The sequence below is a fragment of the Cariama cristata genome, unplaced genomic scaffold, assembly GCF_000690535.1.
Source record: "Cariama cristata isolate BGI_N322 unplaced genomic scaffold, ASM69053v1 scaffold4407, whole genome shotgun sequence".
Classification (NCBI taxonomy): Eukaryota; Metazoa; Chordata; class Aves; order Cariamiformes; family Cariamidae; genus Cariama; species Cariama cristata.
The window spans coordinates 16,971-43,767 of NW_009625960.1; the positions used below are offsets into that span (position 1 = coordinate 16,971).

At 36.7% G+C, this 26,797-nt stretch overlaps 1 protein-coding gene across 1 annotated transcript in view; it reads left to right on the forward strand.

Moving 5' to 3' along the window:
* Positions 1 to 26,797, forward strand: part of SUGCT (succinyl-CoA:glutarate-CoA transferase) — a 135,542-nt gene that overhangs the window by 16,093 nt on the left and 92,652 nt on the right. The window contains exons 6-7 of the mRNA XM_009703812.1: positions 12,184 to 12,275; positions 19,698 to 19,841. Coding sequence (XP_009702114.1) covers positions 12,184 to 12,275; positions 19,698 to 19,841 — 236 coding nt within the window. The remainder of the gene's footprint in view (positions 1 to 12,183; positions 12,276 to 19,697; positions 19,842 to 26,797) is intronic.

The following is a 26,797-nucleotide window of genomic DNA, read 5'->3' on the forward strand; positions in this document are numbered from 1 at the left end:
CATGCTGCTTGCAAAATTAGCATGCTGGGATCCCAAACAGGCCTATTCAAAAGAGGAGGCTTCTGTAAAATTCAGCTGGTTGACAAACTTTTTGGCAACTGCGCATGAGGCTCTCTTCTATACAACAGGCTTCTGTCAGCACAGCTGTGCTGGTCAGGAATATGAAGAGGTGTGAACACTGGTTTTAGCTGTTTTGGTAGAAGCCATTAGCAAATATGTTATTATGTTGACAAAACTTTTCTTTTGCTGGTAAAAATGGATTGCTCAGATGTGTGTCTCTGTAAATGGTTGTACATTATAGTATGGAGTGTAATTTGGTCCAGAAAGCTATATTTGCCCTATATTTGCAGTGCTTTGCCAGTACCTCTAGAGTTCTAAAGGGCTCTGGCATCGACACAGACCAAACTTCCAAAATGTATCAGTAATCCAAACTAACATGAAAAGGGTGGAAGCTGAAAGGAGGTGTGTTGAAACAAAGCTTGCTGAGAAACAGATGGGAGCTGACAGGACCCCTTCTCTGTTGGTAGGATTGATATCCTTGCAAGGTTCAGATCTGCTGTGCACCTCCAGGAAGATGGGCTTTTTAGTGCACTGACACTGAATCTTTGAGTTTGTGCTGCTTCAGTCATCAGCACACCAGCAGCAGCTAGAGGAGTACTTTATTTTTTTTCTCTCTTCTCTGTAAGTGATTGAGCTAGCCTTTTGCACTGGTATTATACATACTAGCGGGAAGGCTTTGCTGTTTTTTCCCCTACTATTTCTTCACTAACACATAGCTTGAATGTCCAAAATACTGTGAGTTTAGGAATAAGAAACAGTTGAAAATGAGTGCCATTCTGAAACACTGTGTTCCCACTGTTGTTCAATATGAAGCATATATGTAGTTTAATGAACAAGTCATAATTCTTCCTTGCTTTAAAATTAAGTATTGACTTTCAGCTGTGCATGGAAGTAATATTTTTCTTATGACTTCACGCTCATTGCTTGTTCTTTCATCTATATAGCAGTATTTTGTATAAAATCTGAAACCTCAGGATTCTGGACTCTGTCCTAATGAAGAATACCAGCAGACAGAGAGCCTGTGAGTCGTAAGATTTGACACTGGGTTAGTTTACAGTGAATGAAACCAGATTAAGCACTGAAATCCTGGATATGAACAGCATAGCAACACAGTACAATTGTGGAGACACTTACTGATGGTTTAATGTTTATTTTTCAGTAGCTATTATACTTGGACTGGTGCCTAGCTAAGTTAACAGAAATAAAGCTGGAAGATTTTAGGCAGCTTCAGAAGCCTCGCAGTAAGCTTTTGTAATGCAGTATTTATTGTGTTTGAGTTCTAGTGTTCAAAAGAGAAGACCCAAGAAAAGTTCACCAAACATTTTATTTGTTATTACTAAAGACTTCTCTGCTGGTTTCCAAAGGAAATATTTTTCAGGGAATCTCTCATCTTGTAGGCTTCTTATCTTTTATGTTGTTTTATTAATCTTTTTTCCTTGCCTGATGGACGTGTTTCGTATGAAGATTGCAGGATTTTTGTTTGTTTTGTTTTACTCTTTAAAATGGTGAAGTTTTGAAACTTCACCAAAGAAATGAATAGGACTTATTAAAATGGTCCAAAGATCCAGTGTCTTTGTTGTGCCCATTCACGGTATTTTCTGTGGATGTCGTTAGATTGGTAGGAAGACTGTAAGTAGCTGGTGTTGACCTGAAAATGTTTCCCAGTAAGCATATGGTCTTCATTACTTCTGTTTTAAAAATGCTGTGATAAAATAAAACAGTTTGTCAGTAGCTAACAAAGAAAAAAGAAAACAGTTTTGGGTGTAAAAGACAGAAACTATTGAAAAATAGCCTGTATTTTGTCATTTTTAGAAACCAAAATGGTGGCAGTATACTTTTCCATGTACTTGAACATTAAAAGCATTCTGTATCCCAGTATTTGTCAGAGTTGGCTGAAACCCACTGATCTGCAAGTTGTCTTGTAGAGAAAGCTTTGTCATTGAAAGTTGTAGATGTTACTGCAAAGTAATGAGAATAGGTTTGTGGATACCGGCCTTCCCATTAGTAAAAGTTCTTGTGAAGAGAGGATAATAATCTGTGATACCTGGGACAAGAAGTAACTGTTAAAATTTCAGCAAAAAATATTCCAATTACACATTAAGAAAAGCTTTCTAATGGATAGGAAGACTGTCTTGTCCAGGAGTAGAGTTCTTGTGGATATTACAAAGTCAGGATAGGGGTACCTAGTGCCGTTGTGATCACGTCTTGCAGAGAACTGACAACCCTTTCAAGAGGAGAGTGGGAGGCCAAAATTTTGTAACCTCTTTTGAGAGAGTACATCTTTCAAAATAATTTTATGGAACTATGACTACAGGGTGCTTACTCATATAAAACAATATTATTTGTACAATAAGAAAGGGTATTATATATCATGTACCTGCTCAGAGTATCGAATATATGTCAGTTTCTTTTTATTTCTGTCAAATTAAAGTCATGATCTTAAGATATGTGGGAGTGAATTGGTAATGAATCGTAAAACAATATTATTTGTACAATAAGAAAGGGTATTATATATCGTGTACCTGCTCAGAGTATCGAATATATAAGTGTCAGTTTCTTTTTATTTCTGTCAAATTAAAGTCATGATCTTAAGATATGTGGGAGTGAATTGGTAATGAATCGTAACTTCTTTTAACATTCAAACTGAAAAACCTAAATATAGTAAGATGCATGGTCTGGAAGTAAAGATACCATCTCCTCTGCTATAAATGGCACTAATTCTTTTAACTTTATTGCAGTTCTGAAAACCTTCACAAAGTGATGTCCCAAGATGTTTGAGTACTCTGTCCAGTCAAAAGTTTGTTCAGACTGAACTGGTATACTTTGTATTGTATTTATTTATTTAAAAGGTGTTTCTCATCAATGAGATATGAGTCAGAGAATTTGAATAGAGGTAATTGTGTTAGGAAAATCTTTATAGAGGGGAAAAAAGCCAAGTATGTGAAATATCAGTTGTGTCCACTGCAGATTTTTTTTTGTGAAGCCAAAGATTCTTTTCACATATGACCCTTCCTAAGGAGCCAACTGGCAAAATCTGTTAGTAGAAAAAATATTTGTTAGGCAATACATTGAATTAATCAGTTATTAGATTCAGATGTTTCAAGTAACCAGATGCATTCACTTTTTACTGCTTTACATATTAAATTCCTGTAAATGATCAGCAACTGTTATATTTAACTATGCATTGTATAATCAGGGAATCTGTTAATGTTAGGAATATTTAAGATCACTTTCATATGTATTTCCAAGAAAAGGCTCTTTCAACTTTTCTTCACTTAGTCTCTAATGTACTGGTAAGTTACTACAACTTTCCACTTCCATCCAATCTGCAAGAGCAGTTCATTTAAACTTCAAGCTAGGATTTATACCTTCATTAGGTTCCATAGAAAATTAATGTTGTATCAAGGCTGTGAATGAAATTCATGTTACAGTTCATGATTTCAGAAATAAGAGGTAGGTGCGTGCTCATTCTTTGAGCTGAGTAAGGGGTGAACACATATTTTGTGTATATAAACCAAAGAGAATAATAATCAGGCTCAAAAAATGTCAGTAAAATTATTGGGTTGAAAGGAATTTTAAGAATGTATTGTATTCCATGTAACTTAATCCTCTTTGGGAATTAAACTTTACAGATTTGTTTTGGAAATTTTTGAGGAAATGTTTGGAAAGTTTAGAAAAAATTCCATACTGATTTTGAGTTTATTTGCCACTCTTTTCCAGCTTCAGCCCCTTGAGGGACTATGTACCTGATCTTAGAGGGAGAATTCAGGGCCATAGCACACATACTCATGTGTGTGCACGCATGTCCACCCGCAACACCTGGGTATAGTGGAGTGCTTAGTCAAGGTCAGCTTCTTCATTGAACATTGCTGCGTGGATTTGTCTGTCAACAAAATTACGTACAGTCACAACAAATGAAGGTCTGTTCAGGTAGTATCCACTTTAGAATGAATGTTGTCTGATTCAGATGAGAAATAATTACGTAATTAAGTAGTTTGCTTAAATTTCTGTCGTAGAATAATCATGTCCTTATCGGAGACTACTGCGTATCGGTGGCCTCAGAGTTGAGACTTCTCTGAGACTGTCCTGACACTGTACTGCTTGGCCATATCGTTATAAATATTCATACAAAAGACACCTTGCAGGTGCCTCTTAGTTTTACCCATTTTTTTTTTCCCCTACAGAAATGGCAAGATTGTTAGTATGTATTGATGTCTTTCTGTTGACTCCTGGCTGATTCCCAGCATTAGCCAGGTGTTTCTCACAAGCATAGGCTCCCTTACCTTAGCAGTAATAGCATGGCAGAGGCGGGTGGGTGGAGGAGTTCTAGCACAGTAGACGAGGACACACAGAGGTTAGTACAGATAGCTCACCCCGGTATTTAGCTAGTTTCTGTGCAAGTTTTGCAACCTGGATGGATTCTGGGGGAATGCCACTGCTACTCTGGTGGGGGTAGTTGACTTCAGTATTTTAAAATTAGCTTTTGCAATGTAAGTGTCTGGAGTCATAAGTTCAGGCGTATCTGTACCAAGCAGGGTAGAAGGAGCGAGTTGTTACCTTTGAAAGTGTGTAGCTAGGAGTATTTGTCTAAACCCAAAACAATGGTGAGGAATTTGGGCATCTCTAAGCCTCCTTACAAGGCAGGGAGAAAAATAGTTTGAGGACTTAATCTGAGTGTCATCTAAAAGCTTAAGCTTTTAATTGGCATTTTGTTTTCAGAAAATGGTCACCATGTTGCGTTTGATTTCTGAGATTGTGTAGAAGAGTGCCTCCACTTAGATTGGGAAGCTGCTTCTACCTTGAAATTCAGAGAGTGGCAAGTTAAACTTTAGCTGACTTGGCAAAAGAGGGTGATAGTAGCATCTCATAGGTAATTATAGTTTAGGTTATGGAGGGAAGAACTGCGATCTTGTAACTTATGTTTGGCATGCTGAAAAGCTAGAAAAAATGGCCCAGAGGTTTGCAGGCCTGATTAAAAGCCTGTTGAAAACCAGGCTTGCGTTGTTTGAAGTGGCCTGTGGCTGTGTCCCAGAAGTGAGGTTGGTGTTTTCAGAGCAGTTGTGTGAGGCTGGGTACCCAAATCACATGAAAATTGAATGGAGTTGGATAACTGGCAGAGGCTGTTGTGTGTCCCCTTCTAGTCTTTCAGTAGCTAAATCCTAGAAGAAATTTTAAAATTTGATTTAATAATTTTATTGTATCTTTGCCTTCCAATTTATAACACCTGATTTTGTTTAAAATACAGGGTTAGAATGTCTAAATCAGCACGTGTAAAGGCAATAAAGTAATGGATAGATTGTACACATTCACAATCATCAATTGGGAAATGAACCGTATTTATCAGATTGTTGGTCAGATTTTATGCCTGCTGACTTAGGGTTGTTCGTGTGTGTGTGTGGTTTTTTTTTTTTTAAACTCCTTTCATCTGTCTTGACAGTTTGCTCTGACTTCACCTTTTTCCTATCGGTTCTGATCTCCTGTAAGCTTGCCTACCCAGGAAGTTGTACTTCCTTCCCTTCTGACCAACACATGGCAAGCATTTTCCAAAAGTCGTTACTCATTTTGCTAACGCTTTTGGCAGCTCTGACATTGCAGTTTCATATAATGCGTCTGTTAGATTCTTGGCTTTTGTCATCACAGAGAATTGCTTGTGTTCTTCTGCTTGTTTCATTAATCTTTATTAAGTAAAGATGTAAGCTGTCTTTAATTGAATGTTTTCTTTTGGCAGTAGAACAAGTCGAAAGGTGTTTCTCATTAATTTGTTATTCAGCAGGGATAGCCATCTATCTGGATTGAATTTGTGACAATGTTTAGTCCCTATTTGTAGAAATGTCTATGTTGAACATATTTTTCTATGTTTTGTTCCGAATATCCTATACAGGCTGCCTTTATAATGTCGTTTGTCATGTGGGAATTGAGCTACAGGGAATTGGTCTGTGTTGACAGGGTGTCTCCATGTTGGTTTTTCCTCTCCTTTTAGAACAATGTGTTTTATATTTGGTGTTATAAAATTTTATCATGCCATCAAATCATGAAGAAGTGCAGAAATGATGGCTTTTGGTTTTCTCTAGCATGTGATACAAATATTTTGGACTAAGGTCATAATGATAAATGCTGACCTTACTTTTTATGACACAGAAAATGATTCAGACTTTCCTGTAGCAGTTAATTACAGGGGTATCATTAGCTTTAAAGCAAACTGTATTGAAGAAGTCAAAGTAGCAGTTTCAGGTGTTGCAGGAGTTCTTTTGTCTCACTTCCAGTTCCTGTGCTGTTAGCAATTTTTTTAAGATTTAAGATGTTACTTTGTGGAAGGTGCTAACTGTGCTTGTGACCTACTATTCTGGGGAAAGTGTTAAATTTCATCAAATACAAATTGGATGCACAACAACCTGAGAAATGAAGAAGCATTTTTGTTAACGTTTGTAAAAAACCCAGATAACCTACATTAAAAAAAAAAAAAATTATTGTTTTTAGGGTGATTGTCCTTTAAGTGATGAGATTGCAACACATTGGTGTCTGTTTATGCCAGATGCTTTCAGGCAGCTCCTAGCCGAAATGAATTGTTTTTATACACGTTAGGAATCCTGTCATCATATCGTTAGTAACTCCTAAGCAAGGAAATGGGGTGTCCAAATGTGTGTTCAGTACCCGTCTTGGAATAGCATAGGATGTACAGACACATGGAACTTTGTCTGGGACAAAGTTGTTTATTTGGTTTGCCTGCTTTCTAAAAATTTATGAAGAATGTCTGCCATAAATGTAGCTAAAAATCCCACTGTCATCTGGCAAAAATGAAATAAAGCTATGTTGTAGGTGACATGGTATTATAAAGCTAAACCTGGAAAGACACATTAGTCTGTTTTTGTAACAGTTCTTTTTGGAAACAGTTTTTGCTAGCGTTTTTAAATTTAGTGTGACATTTTTGAGCATCTGGCATTTGGCAGCTTCACTAGTAACACTTTTGTGCAGTCTAACAGCTTTTACTGTTATTACATTTTTCCTAATCTTCAGCCTGACCTTTCTCACTTCATAATATTTATTTCTGTCTCTCAGAACAGAATCATTTAGGGTGGATTCCAAAGCAAAGTATGTGTCTCTCGTGATAAATATATTGACCGTTTTAAAGTGGATAAACTAGCAGTAGTTTGTTATGACATGTTATTTTTTCCCCAAACTTTTGTCCCATATGATGCCTGCAAATATTATCATTTTTCCTGTGGTATGTTCCTAAAGCTTGAGTGCCATCACATGGCACTTGTACCCTAAGTACAGAAATGATGACTTTCATTGTGTCAGAGGTGACTTCAGCATTTCAGACTAATTGGCCTCCTAAAAAATGCCACACCAACCCTAGAGAAGTAGCTAAGATTCGTTCCCCGTTGAAGAGTGTCTTTATTTTACTAGGTGCCTCTGATCCAACTGGAAAAAGCTGGGGGAAAGAAATACTTTCGGTCCTTCCCTTTGTCAGGAATTGTGATGTATTAATAATGATGTAATTTAATCAGATAATAGCAGCAGTCTCACTGTTTTAATTGGAATGGCTATATATTGCCAGTATTTATGGGAAATTTATTTGTTCCAATTCATTTTACCAAATGAATCTTTGATCAGTTGAAATTAGTATCTTGTATAAAGTTACTTCTGTAATGCCCCCAGCTAGTGATGAGGATCTTAGTGCTATTATAATTTACTGTTTATCTTGACATGATTATCTTTCAGTTTTGCTAGATTAATATTTTTTTAGACTTCTTGAGTCTTCTTTTGTTGCTCTGTATCAAAGATTTGGCCATCAAACAACTGGAGGCTTTTCTAGAACAGCTGTGAGCTGCATTATTCCGTATTAGGTGCCTTATTTTATGAAAATTTAATTGTCATATTCCCCCAAATATGAAAACAATAGATACAGAATAGCATGCAGGGTTGCTGGTGGAAATTGTGAGGGATACAGGGTTGCTGGTGGAAAGCTGTGGCATTTACTTTGTCCTAAGTATTTGCCATAAAGGCCAGTGTTTCCCTTAAGCTGGTACGAAGTTGCCGGTACAATGTGTTCTTTCACGCTTTTCTCACACCCAGTTCATTTTTCTTGCTCACCAAAAGGTAAAGACAATAAAAGTACACTTTCTTCTGTAGGAGATAGGCTTGATTGCAGGGTCAGGACAGGAGCAGGAAGGTTTAGGTATGAGTCACTGTGCTGAATAAGCAAATAGTCCTTTAGTGGACAGCTGGAGTTTGTGTTTCTGGTGGTTGCAAATGCTTGCTGTGCAGATTAAATACTGCTTTGACAACGACAATTTTTAGGAGGCACTTGGAGATCTGACTGGGGGTTATTGTGTCTTGTCACCAGTTTGGTTGATGTATGTTTTGCAGTAGAGCAAACCAGCTCATGCTACAACAATTTTGAAATCTAGGTATGTGAGGATGTGGCAGGTATCAGAATAAATTATGCCTTCCCAGTGCAAGGTGTAGACTAGGGATTTTGGGAGTGGAATAGGGATTTAGAGGGGGTGCAAATTTCTTTTTGTTCTTTCCAGAGTCCGTTTTATACAAATCTAAATCTTTACATGAGATTAGGCATCTGTGCAGCTCCCTCTCCAGCTGAAATGCTTTGGAAAACTCTGTTTATTAAATTAAGTTTTAAATTCTTTTGTCTCTTCTCTGAAATACATTCCCCCCAAATGAAAATATGTTCACTGGACTTAAGGGACTAAAATAAATTCTCTGCTGGTAGAAAGACACTGTTTAAATATTGACTGTGGCCTAAGGAGGTGAACTCCACTAGAGGGCTGTTCAGGGCAAGAGTGTCAGCAGTTGGCTGGTTTCATCTTCAGAAACCACCGCTGTAAAGTCTATTCTGTCTGTATTCAACAGGGATTATCTTTTTAACCTAAAATATTTTCCGTTGTATCTAAACTTGGTAAGCCACTATGTTATGCTAAAAGGAACCTATATTTAGGGTTAAGCGTGCGTAGCTGCAAATCTACGCTTTTGCATGGTGAATTCAAGTGTGAGAGAATGCAGAGTAATTGGACAAACAAGCTTTGGGTGACACTTTTATATCTTTAAGAGGTTGTTTTATATTTTATATGTACATATATGTGTGTATATATAAAAATACATATGTATATATACATATGTATCCGTGTATATATGTGTATATATTACAGTTATGGTGAGATCTGTGAACCAGGCTGAAAATTTTCTGAATGTAATTTTGTGCTCTCTTTCAAACTTTTTGTATTTATATTCATAGTTGTTTCTAAAACACCTGCACTGGGTTGCTCCATTGACCTGTGTAGTTTACTAGAATAATAATGTTCAGCCTTTGTTTGTCTGGAAAATGATACCTTTCATTTTTAGAAATAGCTATTTGTCACTTAACACTTAACAGTTAGATGGCTACCTCTTCTTCCAGGCATTTTATATGTTCCTAGTTCCTTGGGCTTCATTTCCAGTGACAACATATTTTTGTCCCCACACTAGCTTTATCAACTCAGATCAAGAGCAGAATTATGTAATTTTTTTTTAAAATCTATTGTGACCTGTGAAAACTAATTAAACACTCCTTAAAACCTTTCATTTTAACTAGAAAGCCATTAAATAATAACTTTTATTTCAAAACCAGGCTGCTACAAAGCATGGAGAGGACTTTAAAAATTGCATTTCTGCAATAACACTGGAAAAATGTATAACTTGTTAGCTATCACCTTTCTTGAATATAGAGGAATGGGTGTTTGTCCTTACCAGAAGAGCATCGCAAAGCATTTTATAGTTGTTCTGTCTACATATGAAATGCTTGACTTTCAGATGTTTTCTGTTTATGAAAACGTTTGTGTGAGCAGACGTGTTGAGATGTGTTTTCTTTGTTAATAATTGAGGCCAGTACATAATTTCTCACTTACTTCAATATGCTTTTCACTATTCAATTAAAGTTGGTTTAAGTATTTTTTTTTATTGAGCAAGATTTTGTTTTTGAAGTGACCCCACACATTTAAATGGTTTTAATGCTACAGTTCATTCCAATGAGATAATGGTATATTATATAGTTGGAGCTCTTCAGAGCATTTTTGGGTGGATACACCATAGTTTATTTGCTAGTCCTGTTATGTTTGAAAATGAGAACACTCTTGTTTTCTGTGAACTTAAGTGTGTAAATATGAGAAGAAACATCACCAGTTGCTCTTTAAGGTCTCACCATCAGCTATTGTCAGAGCCGTGATTTTGAATAAAACTGGGTAAACTGGTATGTTTGTTCTCTTCTCTTTTGTGAGTACTAAAGTCAGTAAGATACAGATTTGACCATAAGAAAAGCGTTGAATCCTTTCTTCCAAAATGTTTGTTTGGAGGCTACGTTGAGAAAGTCATGTGCTGGCTGTAATATCCTGATACTCCCTGTGACACAGAGTGTAGAGGTTGAGTTCCTCCTCAGCTTTGCACAATGTGGATCTGATGTCTCCAGAAAAGTATCAGGTAATTAAGATAGTTTGTGGTATAATGAGGAAATTGGTATGGCTAGTGGATATTGTTTTGCTTGGTGTGAAGTTGAAGCAAAAAAAGTGCTTTAACTCCAGCTTGAAGTGATCATTATTTTCTTGCACTGTACATTAGAATTCATTTATGAATTTTATGCATAACAGCATTGGAGGAACTGAGAAAGATTACCCCAATGAGTAATAATTTTTAATTGTGTGCTGTAATCAACAAAGCCAATGTTTAGACTGTTAGGTCTACCAACCAGACTGTCTATATATAGAGACGATTATTCTGGGAGAATAATTTAAAAGGAATTTAAGAGATTCAGGAAGTTTATCTTGCAGTATATGTTGATGTATTTTTATTTTAATACTGTCCTCACAGCTAAGAGTAGTACAGAAACATTGCCATAAAAGTGCCAGCCAAACTAGGACTCTTGTCTGTGACAAGTATCTCCTAACTGTTTGCTCCTGTAATTAGAGGATTTCTCCTAGAGATATCTTAAAAGGGAAAAGGAAGCATGAGAATAGCTTTTAAATTTGCTGCCTCTTTGAGGAGGAGAGACTCTTAACTCTGATTCATAAAGGCTCTGACGGTTTCTATTAGTTCTAGTAATAGCAATCAAACATGTTGCTTCTTCCCCGATGACTTCTCCCCTCTGTGTTGGTGGTCACTGGTTCCATAAAAGAAAACCAGACTTAGCTCTTTGACCACTTAAGGTCATTACATTACGCAGGCCCAGTACATTAACTGCCTCAAATTTCTGCCCTAAATTATTAGGTTATACTGTGCTTAATAGGCAGTAATCCCTGGCAGGGGAATAGGATTGATATCTGGACTTGTAACCTCTTCAGTGGATCCTGCAAGACCTCCTCAACTGGAAGGTTTTGTGGTGGTTGTTGGAAGAACATGATGAGTTAAAGCAGAGAAGAGCATGAGAGCATCCTTCTGGTTACAGCTGTTAATTCTAAGTTAATTCTGTAGCTGCAGAAAACTGTTTTTATGTAGTTCCATAACAGTGTTTTTGTATCTTGCATTTCTTTGTTGCTAACTTTTGGAAAACAGATTGCGTGTACTTGCTAAAGGGTCAGCTTTGCCCTCTGTTGTAAAGTATGTTTTATTTTGATGGTAGCTCTGTTTAGATGTGGAATAAAGTAAGACAAGGGGGGAACAAATTGTGTCTAAACCATAGTGTCATGGTTTTGGTATCATTTGTGGTATTCAAGATACCTTTATGGCAGAGTGGAGATATAACACAAGCGACATGGGCCCTGTTGGACAGCAGTTGGAGACCTGTAGAGATACCATAGAGCCTCTGAAATGACATCTGAATCCCACCTCAGCTGACTCAGCAAATTGCAAAAGGAATTCTGTCCAAAGTGCATGAAACATAGCAGGACCAGGAATCTGTCTAGAATTAAGATCAAACACATCATCAACCTGCACAGGATAAATCCAACCGTTTACTCCTAAAAATGTGCGGGGAGTAAATAGAATACAATAGTATTCACTGGTGGTACAATCTGGACAACTTGTGAATGACAGCTGATGAGAAATACTAGTTGGTTCCTTTTTGTACTGAAAGAGTAATATGTGTTTATGTTGTACTTGTCCTTCACTGAATTACTAATTGTTCTCCTCCTGTTTTAGGTTATGGTCAAGCTGGTCCAATGGTTCAGAGAGGTGGATATGACTCCATTGCAGCTGCTGTTTCTGGTCTCATGCATATCACAGGGCATGAGGTATGGTGCTCAACTTTTACATTTAATAGAATCTTTGTGCCGTAGACTATAACTTGATGCTGCATGCAGCAAGTTAGCCTATGCTAATGCATCTGTTATGCACGCCCTCCTGAGGCCAATGAGAGGTCTTATCTCTGGGAATCTAAGAAAATGATAGTGCTTATGTCCTTCAGGTCTCTCACTCCAGACTCACAAAGCCAATGCCTGAGAAACAGAAAATAGAAGAAAAACGGTATCCTAAATCTCCAGCGAATAAATCGACAATTTATGCTAACCTGTTAATAGTCAATTGTCATCACTTCAAGAGCTGTAATAGACATGTTGTTGACACCTGAGTGATGGAACCATACATATGTGTGGGAAGTCTTACCCATGCTCTGATATTGATATTCCCTCTTTAAAAGAGGGAATTCTGAAGCCATCCAGATAACTCTGACAAACTAAACTGTCTTTTCAATCGTTCTACCTGAAAATAAGCAGGGAGATGCCATTAGTGGTTCTGGAAAAGCTTTATGTGCTGCAATTCCTGCAAAGATCCTTGGTAGCTGCAGTAGTGCAGGAAGCATTACAGAGGTAGTTTAGTATCGGGATTCCAGGGATACATAGAATGTGTGTCTTCACCTCAGAAAAATGCTGGTCAAATAGATGTTTATGTAAGCTGTCTTGAATCACCTACAGATGCAGGGAATGTGGTCTCCAAGTGTCACTTCTCAAGTGAGATGGAGTTACAAGTCTGTTCCATGCGTTATAGACACTAGATGGTCTTCTATGCTGGTGCTCCTGACAGTCTGGAAGCAGTAGTGCAGGTCTATAGAGTATGACACTTGCATGCCCTAGATAAACAAGGAGTTCATCAGGTTTCTGTACTTGGTGTCAGATATTCATGTTTGAGTAGGTTGTTGAAAGCTAACCATACATGATCTGGGCATAACTCTACTGTAGGATTGATGTCTGCCAATAGACTTGTTCTCTGCTGAGAACAATGGCAAACATCAGAACTCTGTGCTTGTGGCAATTATTTTTACCAGAGTCGTCCTTTCTGCCAAAAAAAAAAAAAAATTAAAAAAAAAAATTGAAGCATTGTTTGACTGCGGAAGCTGAAACATCTTGTGCCTGGTGTCCTAAGACTGTCTGCCCATTGCTGCTGTGTTAATGATACATACTCATAGGATGTCCCACCTCAGAACATGAGAAGAGATGAAGTTGAGTGCAGTCCTTACAGGTACTTGTCTTCAAATGTATAATGCACGTACACACTAAGTAATGACTGATCACAGTAATTGTAGTGTAAGTAATTTTTACATTCTGACCCTGGTGTCTGTAGAGTGAAGATTAGTATTTCCAGTACAATGCCAGAAACCTCATGCACACCTCAAAATATACCAAAGAAAATTAAATGGGAGTAGAAACTGTTAGAAATGGGCAAATGTTGTTAGTAGCACATGAATAAAGGAAAGTCATTTGAAAAATTGAAGAAAACAGGACTCTTGTAAAGCTTTTCAATGACATGTGAGTGACAAAAAATACAAGTGTAACACAGAATAATTGCATGCAAGTTGTATTATTAGGGTAATAGTCCTCAGTGGCTGTTATGAAGATGGATTTTATTAAAAGATTGCGTTAAGATCTACACTGGAAATCCAGATGTTTGCATCACCTCACCAGGACTTGAGGCAATGTAATCATAGGAATAATTTAATCATTGTTAGTAACAGTTCCATCTATTCACTGGGGGCTTTTAACAATTCATTCAAGCTTAGTCATTCTCTTGCATGGTTAAAATAAACATGCTAAAACTTGCTTATTATTTTTCTTTCATTGAAGTTGGTCCTATATTATTTAATCAGTTTCTCAAAACTATTTTCTGATGTATAGAGAGACAGTTTTGTTTCAAAGACTTAAGTGGTCAATGACTTGAAAGAAGCAAATGTGCCTTTTGTTGTTGTGAAAATTTACTCAAGTGGCTTTAAAATCTTATTGTATGCTTGGTTGAAAATTATTTTAAAATAACAGTGTATTATTAATAGTCAAACGTTCCATATTCTACATTTATGTTCATGTGACTGGGCTGTGTTTAAAATTCCACAAAAATAGCTCTGAAAAAAGTAGAAAACCTTGTTACCCTCAGCATGTAGAAAAATGACCAAAGTAAAGAGGAAAAAATACTCTTACTCTTTCATGCTTTTTTTTCTTTATTAAATGTTGAATTATTTGTTGACCAGATAACATGGAATTCTTATACTAAAAGTAACATGATCATTTGAAGCATACCCTAGTAAACTAGAGTATCTTTTTTTCCTTAAATAAAACTGAAAATGCCAGTCTTATGAACTGGGTGAGAAATAAAAGTTATAACAGATGATGCTCATTTTATATTGCATTGTGGTTGCTATAGATAATCAGCATAATAACATCAATATAAGGGGGCTCTGTGGAAACTTCCCTTCAGTAAACAAGCCATTGAATGTGCTTACAGGATGACCTTAGAGGTATCAGCTGATGCCACAGACAAATTATAATGAATTCGAGCAGCAGCAACAGAACATTTACATGCATCACTGAGGTGCTTAATTTTGAGATATGTTAATATATATTTACAGCTCCTCACAAAGCATTTTAATAATAGGACACTAAAATGATGTCCTGTATCTGACATTTTTAAAATGAATAGAACTAATAGCAATATATTTTCCATTTTAGCTCAGAGAAATTTCATGTTGTGAATTTTAGTTTGTTCCATCTGGCTACTGATTTAATTTCTCAGAAAGCAGTTTACTGTTGCAGATCACATAACTTTATTGGGTGCTGAGGCCTTGCCTCCAGTCAGTAAAGTCTTACTATTAAGCCATGAAATCAATATATTACCAGCACTGGATTTTGAGCAAGACTTAAACCTTCATTATGTTTGTCACATATGTAACATTCATTTTCTTCAATACTTTGTTTCATGTAACACTGTAATTTTTGAGGCAGTAAAGAGATCACTGTGAAAGAGATGGAAATTTCTAACTAAAAGGTGTGTATTTTATCCCAGTTATCTTTTTATTAAGGAGATAAAGTTAGTGTTATACAAATGTGGAATGCGCCAAAGATACGCAGTACAATCACATTTGACACACGGTATAAACCTCGTGAAAGGGAGACAAGATCATATGCTTTGAACATCTGATTTTTTTTTTTTAAGATCTGAGAGAAGATTCCTGCATAAAGAAATTCTGAATGGCCTGCTTTTCTTTTTTTGCTAGGAAATAGTTGTTACTGAAATGGCTTAATGCTGATTACTTTGAAATGCTTCCGAGCAAAGTCCTGAACCTTGAAATCAAGCTGTAACTTCTGCAGTATTGCAAAGTTACAGGCACAAACCACCGCATTTGTGCTAGTGTTGTTTTTGCTGATTGTACAAAACCAAACACATTCAGTGTGCAGTGGAAAGCTATCTTTAAACCATGTTTTTATGTGCAGAAACCTGTGTGGAATTCAAGCTCTTACACATGTACTTGATTATCTCTGTATTAGAAATGTATGACACTTGTGAAATTTGAAATTCTAGTGTGTTTATGGACATTTACAAGCAATAGTAGGGAATCTGGTGTAAATCTGTACCACAAACCCATTTTGAATGAAAGTAGTTGCTTCAGGCTACGTTCAATTTTTCTTTACATAAATTAAAATATGCTAAAAGGACAAAGTTTAACTGATGACACTTTTATTGTCCTGGCTGACATAATTTATAGATATTTCCTGGTTAAACACCACATTCAAGTTTTGTATTTGATGAACAGAAAGCTTTTACTTAATATATTCAGATACATCAGTGCCAGATGAATGTCCCTTTGATGAAAGTTTCTATGACTTATTAAGGCAATAACTTGAAATTCATTAAATAAACAACAATTTAGGTACAAATCCCCTTCCATCTCCAAGTGGATTATTACGTGCAATTTTTGATATTCAGGGTATCTTTATGGTGGTGGATTCTTTCTTGCTGAAGAAACATTTTTATTTTATTGAACATGAGACAGTAGGACATGACTGGGATCTACAATACCAGAGGGACCATTCCTCAGCTTAAACCCAAACTAACTGCAACAGAAGAGTACACATGGTGTATATATAGCTCAGAGCTGTTGAAAAATACAGCAATTGCTGGTTCATATTAGCTTCAGCGGCTATTTCCCATCTGTAAATACTACTGGACTTACAATACTTTTATTAAGCATGTAATTTCAGAACAATTTCCATTTTTAATGGATCATTTTTGTATTACTGACGTAAGTTAGGCAAGAGAATTTGTGTCAAAGGACATAAAGGCTTGGGAAAGGAAGCTTCCCAAACATGTTGTGGCTATCTCTGGGCCAGAATGTGTTGACAAATTGTAAGGAATTTAGCAAACAGCAAAAATTAGGAATAAAAGTGTAAACTGGTGCTGAGATTGAGCAATAGCCAAGTGCAGTGATGCAAGAAAAGGTTTACTCTACTGGAGTGAATCCTCATCTTTTCGAATGGGCATGTCCCGGTGCTGCCCCTAATTATGGTTCAACCCAGCCCTTGAGCCTGGATGGCAGCTTTGCTTAGCACTTTCTCCCCGACTGCGGCTACTTTTTGTCCTTCTACCAGAACAGTAATATCACTTTTGGCTGGCAGAGGTGGCAGCGGTGGTGGTGTTTGTTACTTATAAAATAACTTGCTGGAATAAAAGCTACTGTATAGATCCTTACTTTGCTCAGGGAACTCGTATAACATTACTGACACAGAAGTACTGCTGTGCTGTCAGAAGCTCTGTCTAAAGGAAGGTATTTTGGTGTGTGTGGAGCTTTATCCTTCATATAAAGCAGCTTCCTATCCCTTGTTCTGCATGATAGAGATGAAAACCAGAATGAATCCATTTCACAGTACTTACAGCGATGCATCCTGTCACAGAAAGGCTGGTTTATGGCACAGGTGGATATTAGAAGCTGATTAAAGGGTGAAAAATGGCAACTACTCGTGGATTTTGGTAGAAAGACCAAGGAAGAGTAGAAATTGTATGGACTGCTGCAGAATTATAGGTTGTGGAGCGTTAGGATGAAGTAAAGCCAACGTGTTAAAAACAACATAGCAGTGTAGTGCTAGTAGTTTGTAGGAGTGTTCTGTGAGGGGAAATTGTAAAAGTATTTTTGGAAATAAAGGTGAACTTCTTACTGAGGCAAAGAAAGTGTTTGCTTTAAAACATTAGGTAGTTTAGTACTTGATGAGGAAAGTGCTGGAATCAAGGCTTGAGAAGATAAAGTCATATGTAACAGTCTTAAAATAGTCCTGATTTTTATGTCTTCAAAGTGTAGTTTTCTTCATCAAAGGTGAACTTAATGACACTTTGAAAGCAGCGGGAAGTGTTTTCAAACTAAGAATGTTGCTGCACATCTGTTTGCAAAATCTTACGTCTTTTTGATTTCTTCTCATCCGAATGTCTTGGCTGTAATGAAGAGAAGTGTTTTAACAAACTGAGAACTTGCAGCAGATAATATGGGGGAAATGTTGTTGGGTTTTTTTATTTGTATTTCTCAGTGATAGCTCTGAGGAGCAAAAACCTTCTCATGTGCTAATTAGTTTTCTCAGTAGGCCTATGCATCTAAAAATAAAGAACTCAAGAATTTCCTTTCCTGTTTTCTCCAGAGTTGGGTACAAGGAAAGTGGTAAATGGATGGAACCTTAGAGTTGTCCTTTCCATTGGGAAGCTGCAGGAGCTTAGCGTAGAGTGTGGAGAAGGAAGAAATAAGAGATTCTTCAAAAAAGAAGTACTTCCTAAAGCAGTGATCGCCTTAAGGATGTGTAGTTTGTGCATCATCCTTAATATCTAGGCTATAGATAGTCACAGACTAACCCTTACTGCAGTTTGAATGACAGTAACTGAGATTTTTTAAAAATGTTGTCATATTTGATACAGATTTTATAATTTTTTTAGTCACTTTTATGATATGAATAAAATAGCAGCCTTTTCCATCTTGCATAGAAAATACTGTACTGCAGTCTTTTATCCCAGAATTGACCTATTAATGCGGTTGATAATGCAATATGATATTATTTTTCTTCAAGTAGTTTTTAAACTTGTATATGACTTGATATCAGACTTATGTAAATCCTGTTGGAGTGCCAAAGAAAAAAAAACATAGTGAAGATAAGTTTTAAATGTTTTACGTGAAGCCAAGACACTTTTTTTTTATAATTATCATTAACATAACTGTCTTGTAATCTTAAAGTATGATTACACTTAGCAGTTTAGACATGACTAATTAAAGTAATTCTGTAAATTCAATTTTATTGAATTTATACTAGATTAGTTTAAAGGCATTTATGGGAACGTTGACAAACAGTTATTATTTATCAATTATACTGAATTTAAGTTGGCTTATGATAGGCTGGCTTAGGCGCGGAAACTGAGACAGTCCCATGAGGTTTGCGCTGCTATTTCTGGACTGTACTTAAGGGCAAGCAATTGCTGTCAGAATATGAGCATCCCACCACAAACTTTTCAGAGTAGGAAGTGGGACAACTTCTTAGAAGAAGCACTTTTAAACTCCTGTGGTAAATGCCTACCTTGACTGAAATTAGAAGTTCATTGTGCCATTGAGTGCAGAGGGGCCATATTTTGTACCGATTAGGGAAGTTCTGAAACACATAATGTAAAATGAAGATTCTTCCCTTGATGCCGGAAAAAGGAATGACATACTGAAAAAGGGTGTTTGAACCAACAACTGTCCAGTGATTATTGGTCAGAAGGTCAAGAATTTGCATATATTTACATGTGATATGTGTACATGTGTAAACAAAACAAAGTTGTTTTTGTTTTCCCACTGGAAGTCTGGACTGTGTATACTGGAAAATACAAAACTGAGATTTGGCTGGAGGAGGGCCAGAAAAGGAGGGAGAAAAAGAGAGCGAGAGGAGCAAAGCAATGTGGTTCTGCTTTTCAAATAGGCACGCACCCGGGTCAGCATACTGTGGAAATCCTTTAGACCTTTGTCTTCTAGGCATAATGAAATTCAGTTTTCACTGGATTCTTTTGTCTCTAACAGTATCTCTTTTCTTTTTGTGTTCGTGAGTTGAAGCCTTATGTTATTAGGGCAAAAAGTAGCATAATAAATCATTCACAATTCGGAGTCTGCAGCATCACAAAGTTACTGTATTGTGTAGATACTGCAAGAATAACTGCTTTTCGTTGGTAGATTTTATACTTCAGTTCGCTCAAAGATAGTCTTATTTCTCGCAGTTTTCAATGCAGAAGAGTGTAAACACTTTTTCAGATGAGTCTTGTGTAGAATGTACTATAACAAAAAGTAATGTTTTGCCTGTCTTGTCTTCTTTTTGTGTGTGTGTGGTTTTTTGTTTATTTTTTTGTTTTGTTTGTCTTGATCTGTTTTGGGGTGTTTTCTTCTTTTGCTTTAGGATGGTGAGCCTGTTAGACCAGGAGTAGCCATGACAGATCTTGCTACTGGGTTGTATGCATATGGAGCAATTATGGCTGGTTTACTTCAGAGGTATAAGACGGGGAAAGGACTGCACATTGACTGCAGTCTCTTGTCATCTCAGGTAGGAGTTTTGAAAAAATTGCTTTTAGTTGTGCAGATGTTTGAACCTAAGAATACCATTTTGACATAAATGAACGCAAATTAGTTAGTACAACTAATGACAACAATAATAATGGCAATAACGGTATTAGTGACAGTTTGCTTATTCTGCCACTCTGGTAGTGACCATTTTATATGACGCAGTTGTAGTTACTACTGCGTTATGTCTGGTTTTCACTTTTTACAAAGGATCTCCGTGTTCTTTGAAAACATGGGTTAATTGAGGTTTAGAATATCCCTGAGATTGTAAGTCACAGTTGTAGTAGATCATTGGACATAGGCAAGCATAAATGGTGAAACCACTGTTGAAAGGGAGGCCTTGACGCTGGGTGACTGAATGACTTGCGCAAAATGGCCCAGAGTAATCAAGTATCACCCAACTGTCAAAGTAATGTAATCCAGGAGGTCTGGCTTTTGGCTCTGGAAATTAAAGAATAAGCTAACCCTGAAGATGCAGCGTTTTCCCTAAGCGCATTAGAGAGAAATCTTTTGAAAATTGCAAAGACAATGTTTTGATCATGAAAGGCATACCATATACCACAAATAATGAGAACTTTAAATTGTCTGTGAACGTTTAAGCATCATTGGTCCAATGATTTATAATTCACAAAGAGAAAACAATGTTGGTATGAGCTGCATATGATTGGATGATACACTGGCTTGCTGATGTAGACAACCTGCTAGTAGCAACTGAGTATATGGTGCGTAGAAATTTTTGTGTACAATTTAAAATGGACATCAAAACTGTATGCAGTACTAATCAAAGCTACTTCAGTGCTCCATTATTTTCGTCTTTATTCACTTGTATTTTTCTTCACATTATACCTGTCACTACATTTGAGAGATGATCGAGTGCCCATTGTGCAAAAAGTTGGCCCTGGTGTGAGCAGGGGGTTGGACAAAATGACCTCCAAAGATTCCTTCCCACCTATATCATGGTAGGATAATAATGATTGAGACTAATGATTGAGGTTGCTTTTGTTTTAATACCTACTGCTCTTGTTTAAATACCTACTGGAATCAGATCTGGAAAGGAGGAGAGACCCTTGCTTAAATCAACAAAGAATTTTTCTTTTTTTTTCAGAAATGTTTGTAAGGACTGAAGTCTTCATCATACTTATGTGTATTTGTAAATGTTGCGTCTATTTGAAAAATGTAATAAGCAGTTTAGAAAAATATTTTAAATGTATGTTAAACTCTTCCATATATATACAAAATATTTAAGAAGTATTTTTTTGTTTAACCTATCATGTTATTTTATATTACAGCAGCTTCTCCTTGATCTTTTTAATTTCTAATTTTATTAAAAGGACTTCTGGTAATTTCTCTTGATTTCCGGACTCATTCTACTATTTTTTGCTTCCTTGTTCCACTGTTTTTTGGCTTTTTGTAATGAAGCCTTCTTGATTATTATTTGATGTTTTATCAAATGCTGAAAGTAAGAAGAGTTGAAGTGAGATGTTGCTGTAACTCTCTTCTTTTATTTCACCTTATTTTGTCACCTCATTTGTTTTTAGAATCTTTTTCCTTGGTTAGGATAGATTTGGCTATGCACAGAAATGTTCTCATATTGCAAAATTTCCATCCAAAGTTCCACATCTTCATCCTTTAGGCCACTCGCTGGCATACACGAGAAAGGGAATGAAGGCTTGGATAGATGTCAGTGAACAAAGCATGATACGTGGTGTTTGACTTCTACGTGCTTAGCTGAAGAAGTACTAAATGGTAAAAGGACAGTTTAGTGATTATTTTTTTTAAAAAAAACATTAACTCATTCCATGCTTGTTATCAAATTATAGTTATCTAAAAGTTATTAAGAAATAATTCCATATATGCACACTTATTGCAAAATAAGTGTTTTTATTTACTTCAGTGTTGGGTAAATTAAGCTGAAATAAGTTGGTATTCTGGAACAGAGTATGGGTATAAGCTGTTATTCAGAAAACAGCTGTTTTGTTTTAGATAACTCTATTACTTCAATCCAAATTAACTTTAGAGTGTTGGCCCAAGACTTTAATGAGAACTTTTATTAAACTGGAAAAAATATTTATGTATGAGGTGCTGGGGTACCAAAAATAAATGCATATGATCAATCCCATTAAAAAAAAAAGGTGTTAAAATGAGTGAACTAGAACATAACTGACAGCTGAGTCTCTCTGAGAACATCTAGTTTTCCTGGTTGATTTTCTTTATTTTTGCAAAACTGGTAGTTACTTGTAAGTCTTTAAGAGTGAGTGTACTAAGGAAGAGTAGCACAAATCTAAAAATTAATGTTAAAAAAGAAATTGCTCTTGCTGTACTTCTGGTGGTAATGTGTGTGTGTGGGGTGGTGGTTTTTTTTGTTTTTTTTTTTTTTTTTTAAAGGAGAGTTACAATTACTGTGATATGATCAGGTTCTTGAAAGATCCGTGCTTTCAAAGGGATTATGGTTTTACACACCAAGCTGAGATATCTAAAGCTAGCTCTTCCTCATGTGATGAATGTTTGAAAAGAATGGCCTTTTGAAGTCTCTAATGGATGCTGCCAAAACAACAAGGAACCTAAAATCGTAGACTTTTAAGTTTGTTAGGTTCTTGTTGCAGTTGATTAATGATGGGTTCTAGAGGTCAAACAGATGCATCGTGATAACTTTTCCTTCAGTGTGAGTTTCACTGGAGTGTGGTAATTTTTAATGAGAAAAAACAAATCTTTTTTTTCCTGTGTGTAAAACAAAACCACCGCTGAACCGTCCTCCTATTAATAGCATTATGACAGCAGGGACCTGTATGAAACTTTTGGCTTTTGTCGGTATTTCATGCACTGAGCTAATATAGCAGCATGCTTGCGCCTTTTGTCCATCCCTTCATCTGAACTGAGAATTGTGAAACCAGCCTATACATATGTCTTCACTGGGCAGCGTTGATGACTTTGACTATGTCGGAGAGCAAAAAAATTAAATGGACAGGGGTTAAAGCACTTAAATAATTAGAAATCCCTGAAAACCACTTGGTTTATTTTATAGCAAAAAACATGTACGTGTCCATCTATGTCTGTGCTATCACTTTTCTGCATGCCTTATACAAATGCAAGAGGATTTTTAAATTTTTTTTGGGGGGTGAGAGGGCTGGAGGATGCTTTTGATACTAATTCCTGCACAGATACGCTAATGACAAAGAGCAGTGAACTGAATTCAACTGTCAATGAAAATGGTCTGAAACTTTTTAAAGAAATATCCCACTGATTGGCAAGTTTGTTTAGTATTTAACTGGTCTGTGTAGAACCAAATGCTAAGTGAAATCCTGTTCTCTAAAGATATATTATTTTTTGAATGTCTTAAAGAGACATCTTTCTTTCAAATTCTGCGTATCGAACGTTTTACCCTATAGCTTTATAGCAGCTTGTTACTACCAAAGAGGATTTACTTCCCCACAACAAAATAGAATTCTAGGATTTTATTGACGAGAGATATGGTGAACGCTAGGATGTGGTTTTTCAGTGAGCACTAACTTTCTATATCTCTCATCTATAAACTTTTAACCCATGTCATACAATTCCTTTGAAATTTTTGACTTCTAGATGATTTACAGTTCTCAGCTCCAGACCTTTCAGCATCTAAATAGTGTCCTTTAGATGATGCTAGTAAATAAGAAGGAAGTGGGTTTTGGATTTGGTTCCAATTATGCAATTGTGCCTTTTCTTCTGTTGTGGCTTTAAAAAAAAAAAATCTCTTGGAAGTTTTAATATCCTTCCTGTATTTAATTACAACCAGGCTCCAACAAATACTGTAATAAGTTGGTTTCTCTTGGATTGAAAATCTGCAAGAAGTATTTTACATTTAATGTTTCTGCAATTTGGGAGTGTATTTTTTTTTCCCCAGATTCCACAGACAGGATAATGTGGTTAATATTGTTTGTATTATATGATTGTTCATCAGACACCTCTCTGCTTCTGATTATTATGCTTTAGTTTGTATTTGCCATAGCAAACTCTTAATCTTCTCAAGATTTTGAAATGACCCTAGAAAAACCTACCAAGTTGGTATAAATTGTTTTTTGTATATTCCATCTTTGTGCTTTAGTTTGGCAGTTAGGTCACTGAGATAATGGTGAGGTTTAGAAACTATTAGTTTTTGTTTCTGCATTGCTTTTTCCCAAGAGGGTTGTTTAAGGCTTATCTATTTAAGGTGCTTTTAGTGCTGTCTGTTCAGGGCTTTCATGACGTGTCTTTTACAAATTGAGTATGGATGAAACTGTTAACAATTACATACTGCCTGCAGGATATATATGGCATCACAGGATCCCTGAGCAGTAAGTTGTATGAGAAATATCAGTCCTGGAACTCAAATACTGTTCAGATGTCTTGACTGTATCTTCTTGCTTCTCTGCTTGCTGGGAGTTGCGAGTTGGCTGAAGACAGAAAGAAAATCTGCTTTTTTAGAGGCCGTTGCTGCTGGTGATTTCGGAGGCCGGCTAGGAGGACTGTTACACAGTTGTCTTGTTTTGGGTATGGTTTGAATAAGCAGTTCTTTTTTACAAGCTTATAAAACATCACCTTTGCAAAACATTGTATTTTTGATCTTTGTCATGATAAAAAATTGTGTATGCACTGCATGGAGAGGTTGTCCCTTTCACTGCATAGCTCTAATACAGAAAGTTAATAAAATCTGAATTAATGCAAATGTTTCTTTACATATGTACTGTGCATTAAACACTTTTCTTAGCTACTATCCTTGATAATTTCCGTTGAGGACATCAGTATAACTGAGAACAAACTTATCCTGTGGGGTTTTAAGTAGCCAGAATCTTACTGACTAGACCAGAAGACCATACTAACATGACAGTAACTCAATTTAATATTGGCCTCTGTGGAATGTGTGTTGTGATTTCTAATGATTAGTTACGCAAAAAGCCATTGGTAGATCATAGTCCAGCTGGATCTTGGATTTATTTAGTGGCTTTCTTACTCTGTAAACAGAGCACGTACCAAAACTGCAAGGGAATTTCTTCTTTAGCTGCTATCTGACAGTAAATTCTGTGCTTTTTTGTCTTTGCTACTACTGTTCTTGTGCTAATAAAACTAAGCCTGATGTGTTGCAGCTTCATTTTCCTGTGTTGAGCTACCTCTGTCATCAATTAGAGAAAGACTAGGAAGGAGATAGAAAGAATATTCCCCTTTAATACAGAGGAAAAATAAAATGGCTATCTGGAGTGGGTAGGGGGGAGAGAGTTTGAAGACACAGGAAGACATTTCTCTTAATGAGTGTATTATTTAGATGACCTTTGAATAAGGGTGTAATTCTGGAAGTGGAATCAAGATGTTTGTTGTAGTTTATTATCAGCAGATCGCATTTTGGGATCATGCTAAGTATTAGGAGAAGGAGGATAACCTGGGTAGTTCAAAAGAAATGGGAACAATTTAAGCAACTAGTAGCAGAATAAGCACTTTTAGTGTACCCCAAAAGCTCACCCCTCCGTGTCTCTAAACTCATGGAAGCCTTCAGAAGTCGTTCAGTAAATTGGTCAAGTTTGGATAGGGCGTTTCAACACCTTATGCACAATTTATTTGTGTAAATAGCAAGGAAAAGGACTGTAACTTGATGGAAGAGGTTTCAGTTTTATGTCATGGAAAATTTTAAGTTAGCGAAACAACTGATTTCTATGTGGTGTTGAACTTCTGGAAATCTAATAAACCTTAACAAGTGTGTCATTTCTGGATATGCTGATGGAACACTAGCTAAAGTTTTAACAGTGCTTGGTTTGTTCACCTCAGGTAGCTCTGACTGAAATTTCTGTGTGGATTATAATTTATAAAAAAGGTGAAGTCAAGGATGATGCTGAAACAAATTTGGACTAATAGATTCTTTTTGGTCTGATGGAGTTCTGCTGCCATGACTCTGTTTCTCCATGTTTGTATTATTCAGCGTTGTATTGTTTCTGACGCATCAATTAAATTGCAAACTCTTTAGAGCAGCGACATGTGATCAGGCCAGAGGTCATAATTCATTAGTTGTGTATTATATTATGGTGAAAGCTCTAAAGAAAAATGTTCAGACTCTGGTTTAGGACTTCAAAACCAGGAATTCATTAAACTCTATCTAAAAGTCAGAGTTCAGTTATTTGTAAAAATGCTTTACCTTCTTTGTTATTATGTATTTGTTATTTGTCATTAAGGATTTGATTTTATCTTTACAAGATTGTATTTGTGGCTCAGATTTTACCATTTGGTGATGGAGTTTTATTTTCTGAAGGGTGAATTCATGATCGCTTCCTGGAGATTCACAGTAAAAGAAATCAGTGTCACCGGGAAGAAAACACTTTTTACTCAGAGCACGGTGTTCATAATGCGATCACAGATGTTTTCTAAAGGGGGTGAAGACTCTTTGACAGTAAGCTTTGGCCTACGTGATAGTAGTCTTGCTTTTTTAGTTAGCTTTTGAAGACCTCTTCAAAGTCATTCATGGAATGTGCTGGTCTGCAAAGCACTGGTTGAAAGCAGCTACAGTACTTCTGGCTCTTGAAGGGGAAGGAAAAAACTACGTGGAGAAGGATTATGGGACAACAGTTGTGAATTCAGGAGAAGGTCAGACCTGCTGCCTTGCGCAGACGTAGGGACACCACCGCTGAACATGTAAAATCTTGCTCCTTTGTGGGCAGTGGCTTTGCTGCGTGCTCGCAGGTGGGGATGTCTGCCCGGCCTATGGGTGTATGGCACTCCGGAGCTGATCTTTAGCTCCTGCAGAGCTCTCAACTCCAGGCTAGATGGGAAGCCTTTACGCTTCTGTCTGTGCCCAGACAGAAGGCAACGTTCGCTGACAGCTCCTGGGAAGGCTGCGGCTTCCTGCTGTGGGTCCCTGTGGAATGGGTTGCCTTGAATTGTGGCAGCTTTCTTGCCCCTGTGCAAGGCTCTGGTTCCTGCTGCCCGGTTCGTTCTTGGAGGAGT